This window comes from Scomber scombrus, chromosome 2 (genome assembly GCF_963691925.1).
Source record: "Scomber scombrus chromosome 2, fScoSco1.1, whole genome shotgun sequence".
Lineage (NCBI taxonomy): Eukaryota > Metazoa > Chordata > Actinopteri > Scombriformes > Scombridae > Scomber > Scomber scombrus.
The window spans coordinates 8,940,067-8,947,349 of NC_084971.1; the positions used below are offsets into that span (position 1 = coordinate 8,940,067).

General features: G+C 41.1%; 1 protein-coding gene across 3 annotated transcripts in view; it reads right to left on the reverse strand.

Moving 5' to 3' along the window:
• The window catches only part of myh11a (myosin, heavy chain 11a, smooth muscle), a 29,728-nt gene extending 22,445 nt beyond the window's left edge, over positions 1-7,283 (reverse strand). For all 3 annotated transcript variants that reach the window (XM_062441261.1, XM_062441253.1, XM_062441269.1), the window contains exons 1-3: positions 7,146-7,283; positions 3,348-3,712; positions 2,914-3,070 (exon numbers count right to left, since the gene is read on the reverse strand). In XM_062441261.1, the coding sequence (XP_062297245.1) occupies positions 2,914-3,070; positions 3,348-3,689 (499 nt within the window). In that variant the 5' untranslated portion in view covers positions 3,690-3,712; positions 7,146-7,283. The remainder of the gene's footprint in view (positions 1-2,913; positions 3,071-3,347; positions 3,713-7,145) is intronic.

The following is a 7,283-nucleotide window of genomic DNA, read 5'->3' on the forward strand; positions in this document are numbered from 1 at the left end:
TTTAAATGTTAACTTTTATGTGTTTTCTTGACTTCATTAACTGACATTACAGTCATTTTTTCTGCTGTCTCCTTCATTTGTTTTACTCACTACATGTTACATTTGAAAGCTGGATGGGTGGTCCAGAAGTTTAAATATCAATTGACAGTTCGTATTTCATGAGCATAAGCACATGTCTGATTTGTTTAGTCTGAAATAAATGTGGCATATTAAGACACACTCTTTTTGTTTTGCATGTAGTGTGAAGGGTATCTGACTCTCTGATAAACTATAAATGATCTCTGAGTTGCAGCTGTATTTCTCCTGCAGGAATGAGCTGAAGAAAATGCCGTCGAGTCTTGATGCAGGGTGTAATCCAAACAACCACACAAACACCAATTAATCTTCCTCCTCCTTGTTTACTCGTGACACTGTGTTTACACGTCATCGCTGTGGCGGTAAATACAATAATTTCCTGTGTACGGGCCTGGTGAGACTTAAAATCTTCCAATGTACACATACCAATGACAGGCAGTTAATTCTTAGAGTAAAATAAATCACTGAGCTACATGATCAGACACAAAAAACTGATTTATAATAAGCAAAAGAATTCAGCAAATTGAGAAATATCTTAATATTCCATCTAGTGTCTTAGTATATCTTCACACAGTGACACTACAGATGACAGCTGAATATAGCTGCAGTTGCATTGCTTAGACTGCTCTCTAATCATATCTAGCAGCTGCCAGATATGTGTCAGATGCAATTTTGGCACCAGTGAAGGTATCCATTCCATTAAAGGTACTGTGTGTTTTTGACCACTATTAGCACTATAAAGCAATTTTGTTAGCTCTCTGCACACACAAGAATGCAACTGACATGAGGTGTAGATAAGGTGATACACATTCCTGCCAATGGATTCACATTATTCCACTCACTGACGGGTAGTGGCAAAAAATGAAGCAATGTGTCAGTAAAAGCAGAGAGGAAGAAGACTGTTAGTGAGTAAACATGGACGTACACAATTTAAGTTTCAAACTCTTAAGAAAAATGGGCTTTGCTTTTGTCAACATGTTTGTTAGGCCTCATTGATACACACATGAGTAACACACGCAGAGTATTTGCTTAAACAGACCACCAAATAAATGGAATTTATAGTTCAAGGGTGAGTTTAAGTTGCACTTGCATTCTGCAGGAGTGACACCAGCACAGTATAAAGTGTATCAGCGATCAGTCGGAAGTGAATCATAATGAAAGGTGTTAAACTAGGTGTTTAACTTTTTCTGCTGTACCTATGTATCAGCACAAGTAATTACATTAACCAGAATGTTATAATAGATTTTAAAGTGATACATCCAATCCTTTCTGTCATATAAAAACAATGGCAGCACTATCTGCAGCCAGAGAGATGGATTGGTAAGGACGATAATCCCAACTACTTTAAAGGTCTTTAAACAATTCCTTTTTAAGATTACTGTAAGCCCTATCCAAACAACTGGTTTCATTTGGAAACTCTTCAAACCAAAGGAGAAAAGTTCAATCTAAAGCCCATTCAATAGGACCTTTAAACTCTCCTTTCTCACTTGAGAATAAAAACCCCTCTCTATTTACACTGACCGAAAGCGAAAAAAAATACAGTCAGGAGAATTGAATGAGGAAGTCGATGCAGCTGAGACAGGAAATGTTTTACTCCCCTCCACCCATCTCTCAATCCAGATGTCAACTCCTCAGAGAGAACATCCTCACATCAACATTAAATCCAGTGGGCACGACCCCCTGGAACCACAAGAAACAGATTCTATGGGAAACCAGCCACTCTGAAGTTGTTCCACTGCAGGTTTAGCTAAGAGCCATTTACTGTAAGCACAACTCTGCCAACACCGCTATCATCACCTCCACGAGACACTGAATCTCAAATAGGCCATCAAATTCTATGAACAACTTCAAGATTTTACGAGGTTGTATTTTTTGTAGTGCAACGTTTGTAAGGAGCTTGTGGTAGACGGAGGTTGCTTTTGCACTGTACATAATAATAAACAGAGTTCTGCATTTGAATCTGTCACCATGACAGTGTTGGCCAATTTGTGGTTTTTATTAAATACTTTGTCAACATGACGGAGCTAAAAGCCTGCTGGCTGTCATCACCCACGCAGAAGCAAGACTTTTGACAACTAGTGCCACAGCTCCCTCCCATTAAACCCTTAAAGTAACACCCGAACACTTCAATTTGACACTTATCAGCAGCTTGCAACTGCACAGGCTATCAGTTTGCTTTATTTGCGAGAGCTGTTAATGAGTTATACCAGCTTTTATGTCGCTTTGTTGTGCCTCAGTTTGATATCTTTAATTTACTCACTTCAACTTCATCTTCTGTTTTTAAAAAAAAATCGCCCTGAGAGTCTCTGTGCACTTTACAAGTCGATAAAAACAATGACAGAAAAAAGAAGCACATAATATTACATGTAAAATACACACATACACACACTCATTTTAAAAACAGATATTATATAACCGTAACAGGGTCGGGGTAGCTACACGTCAAGAAGGATTGTGATTTGGGTTTCCAGCCAGTGAAATTAGGAGAGGTTTTCAGCCTGGATTTGAAAGGATCAGCAGAGCTTGCCTCCCAAGAGGTGCAGCTCGGTGGGCAAAGGCTCGACCACCGAAAGAGCTGTTATTAAATTGAGGAACGGTTAAGTAACCGGCATCAAGGGAACGTAAAGTACGTGATGCAGTATATGGAACATGAAGTTGGAGATATATGAAGGAGCGAATCCATTTAAAGCCTTATAGGTGAATCATTTTCAGTCACTGTAGGCTGCTGTCAATACCAGCATGCACCAGCTGATCAAAATAGATCATGCTGCTCAATCAGAAGGAAATGAGTGATGCAGATAGGTCACAATTTTAATGAGAGTGGTGCAAAAGTCGTACCTTGCATCATGTTTCTGTAGGCGTTGTCAGTGATTGAGTAGATATGAGGGGGCACTTCATGTCGTTTCTTCCCTTTGTACATCTCAATGATCTTCTCTGAGTAGATGGGCAGCATTTTATAGGGGTTCACCACCACGCAGAACAGGCCAGAGTACGTCTGAGAGCAGAGACCACAAGGAAGAGAGTATGTTAGGATGATTTGTACATCTTTGTGTTCTTGTATTAAGGATATACAGTAAAGATGGTGGAAACAAGGTTGGAATCAAAAGAAAAAAGACTGAAACATGAGAATCCTCTGATATAATGACCTTTTTGGGCTTTTTTCGATCCTTTAAGCAGCTAGTCAAGAATCAGGCCTTGCATTTCTCATTTGTGTGTAGTCATGCATGTGTTTCGGCATGAGTGAATCATCACTTTTTTTGCTGCATACTTACGTAAATGAGCCCAGAGAAGTACCTCTCGCGGAGATTGTGCAACACAGAGGCCTCGTTCAGGCAGGTGAGCTCAGCCATGTCCTCCACTTTGCTGAATTTGGGCGGGTTCATCTTCTGGATGTCATCCTTGTTGACTGTTGCCTTCTTGTTGCTGTCAGCCAGCATCACCACCACCTCGTCGCCATGCTCCTCCTTGATGCTAGCCGCCTCGAAGCCGTGCTTCTCCGATGGGACCCACACAAGCTTCTTGGCTGCCCAGTCGGCCTGAGCCATAGGGCTGTTTAGGAAATCTTTGTCGACGAAGAGGAACTTCTCGTCCTCGGTTGGGGCCTTCTTAGACATCTTGGATTAAGGCGGAGGGCCAACTGTTGGAGGGAATAAATGAATGGGACATCAGTGAGGGGAAAACGAATAAAGGAAGCAGAGACGGAAGGGAGGCAGAAAATAAGGAAGGAACTAATGAAGGAAAGACCAGGGGCAAGAGGGAACAAAGCAAAGCAGGAAGGCAGGAAGTAAATAAAGATGAGAGGGCAAGAGAAATAAGTTTCAACACAAATTTAACATCTCACAGGACATGATGTAGCAATCAGTGAAGTGTTTTTGCTGCAACAATCCTCTGATGACAGCTTGTACACAGGGTTAAGTAAAGTTGAGTGATGCGTGTCTTAGGACAGGAGACATGCTACTAAAGTTGCCTCGTGCCTGTGGCTGCACTGTAACTCAAAGGGTTAACATGTTTCATCCATCGGGGAGCTCCAGAGCGCAGTCATTCTCACAGACCTCCGGCCCCTCTCGACCCTACACTTTCACACACGCCACAAGGGAGAAGCACAAACAATTCTCCTCCCTGATTTAGATAGGAAGATTGAGGCCGGGGGAAATTGATTTTAATTAACTCTGTAAGAAAAACCAGTTCCATTTTCTCAACAGTTTTATCTGAAAGAACTCCAAAACCATTAATGATCTTTGGCTTTTTACTCATACTCTTATCGTTAAGTCATTGCTTAATTGACAGCACCCATTTTTTCCATGTCTATCCCCCTCCATCTCTCTCTCTCTCTCTCTCTCTGTCTGTCTGTCTGCTAGGAGGCTTCGGTCTCGTGCTGTGACCATATATGGACCGCTTCTCTGGAGCAGGACTCTTTTCTGCGGACCTAAACAGCAAGGCAAGTGAACTCCCTAACAAAGCCCATATAGGGAATAGTATGTCTCTTGCTGGCCTCGTCGTTTACTCCAAAATGATAACAGCGAGGCAGAGAGCCCGTGGGGGCGTGGGGGGCCTGGGCTTTAACAATCATGCATCATATGGGCCCCTAATGGCGTTCATTTTCAAAATGCAACAGTCAGCGGCTAAATGAGCAAGCGTCTGGGACGTGCTGGCATTGTGAGAGCCACCTGATCAACGTAAGCAGTGATAGTTGCACCTACACTTCACTCTGCTGAGGTGTAAGTAAGAAATATGGCTTTATAACAAACATTTCAAATACATCACTGTGTTCTGCAACATATGTCTGAATGTGTTTGGTCCAGTGGGTTTAAAACTACACCTGAACTTTGTGTTGGGTGGGATTGGCCTCACACTGTAAACTGGCACACACTGTAATAGAGTGGGAACTATGTAAAAAAAACACCAACCTCCTGAGAAAGCCCATAAATGTGCCCCAGGGACCGGCCAAGCAAGACCAAACCACCCAGTGGATGAGCCAGTGAGCCGAACATACTTCAGAGGAAACAAGGGAAGGGACCAGCTGATGCTTTGATGAGCAGCTATTTTTCTGGATGAAAGTAAACAGACCTTTCCTGCCCCCTCCTCACTTGCTGAAGTATGTGCAGCCGATCTAGGTCCTCCTCCTTGCTCCCTTTAACTTTCCTCACCACTAAGGCTTAATACCTTTGTAAAGCCTCCTCTCTCTCTCTCTCTCTCTCTCTCTCTCTCTCTCTCTCTCTCTCTCTGTCTCTTTCTCTCTCTCTGTCTCTTTCTCTCTCTCTCTCTGTCAGCACAGATTTGTATCAGCCAGTGAACTGAGGTCAGCTGTCTGAAGTGGAGACGACAGGATGATGATTTGATACAGACGGATTGAAACCTTAAAGGATGACACAGGACATAAGGGGTCCACTGTCATTTGAAGGCTCTGTTTGTCTAAAAAAACATACGTCTCCATTTGCTGTTAGACTTAACAACCCTTATTTAATCACTAATAATCTGTGGTTTAACTTGAACTCACAATAAGACAGGAACTCATGACTCAGCACACAAACTCACTGATCTGCTTTTTAACCATTAAGTTAAAGCAGTCACTATTATTAGGTCTTGGTCACAATCCCTAAAAAAGCATTACACTAAGGCTGAGAAGAAAAAAAAACAACAAACATCTTGTGTTTCCAATAAATGGGACATATTCTGTATTTAATAATCTCTGTCAAAATAATAAACAAGTGGAAACACCCAAGAGACTACGTGAGCTTTCTATTTGTGGGTGAAAGAGGGCGACCTGTAGGGCCTGTGAATGATTTTAGTCATTTCCTTTCTTGGCTGTTTCACAGACAATCTTCCTGCTATCATCTTGTTAATAAACCTTGACACATTAGGATTTACTTTGACAACATGGTTAGCATTAAAAATAACCCTAACCCCTAACCCTAACCCATTAGAGACAAGATCCTGCTTGAGATGCAACTGCAGGAAAATGGCAGAAACATGCAGAGTTTAAATACAAATAAGCGAGATAAATAAATGCTCTGAGAAAAGTTAAGAAAACACATACAAAAAAACATATAACTTCCTTGCCTTTCAGAGAAATGATAAGTCAAGCATTCTTTGCCTTGGTATTTTGTCAAAATGGGCATCGTGTTCTGATTTGCCTACTTCCTGGCTACTGAGAGTTCTCGTCAGTGAACTGAAGTTAAATAAGGAGCGCTAATGTTGCTTTTTCTTTATGAATATTTCCCAAAATTCACAAAATGAATGCATAAATGGCATAAGTTATTTCTAGTTCATTTGTTGTTATTATATAATTAATGTGGATAACTATATATAGAGAAAACAAGCTATAAAATGAAATCAGTCTGTCATGGAAGATTTGACGAACACCTTCAGCACCACAGTATCATTTATGGTTACATGTGAAAATGGTGAGAGCTCAGTTCTCACTAGTGTGCGCATCATCAGCCACAGTGCTCAACGGTTTGACAGACAAGCAACTTTATGTAACCATATTTGGAGAACAGGAAACTCCTTGGTTACAATCATGGCCATGTCTTTACTAAGGTACTCAGCCCCCCCTTACTTCCTATACTGCGCTGTGGTACGGTGAATGCAGATTTAACATTTCGCAGGTCTTAACAAAACTTAACACTTTACCACAGACTGTATATAGATGTATTCATGCAGTTTACTCTGTAAAACACTTGGTCAGCATTAATGAGAATGATGCATACACTCGTTACATCAACATGAGCACCTGTCTGTGCCCCAAACAGCCTCATGTTCTCTTAATAGTGAAAAATAGTGAAAAGTAATGCAAATAGCAAACAAAGACACACTTTCATTTCAAATATTTCAACATGCAGGTAAGCTTATTTTTTCTAAATGACGTTTAATTACAGAAAAATAATTGCTAGCACCAAGTCCCATTTTACTCATTACACTTAACACTGAGTGCATGTACAAAATTGAAATGAAAAAAAAAAAGTCTACTTCCTCAAACGCACACTAAGTTTGTTTCGAGTGAGGAGGATGCGGTTTGACAGTGCACTAACTGAGCATCACCACTCGAGAAAAAAGAAAGGCATACTTACACAGCCTAATATGAAGAAATGTCTGAACAGTGGAACTTTGGATTTAGAAAGATATGGTTTGGAGGGTCCGGCACTGGCGAGGTACTCCAAAAACAAACAGTCCAAATGACCCCCGTCAAATTCAGAGCCTTACCATTT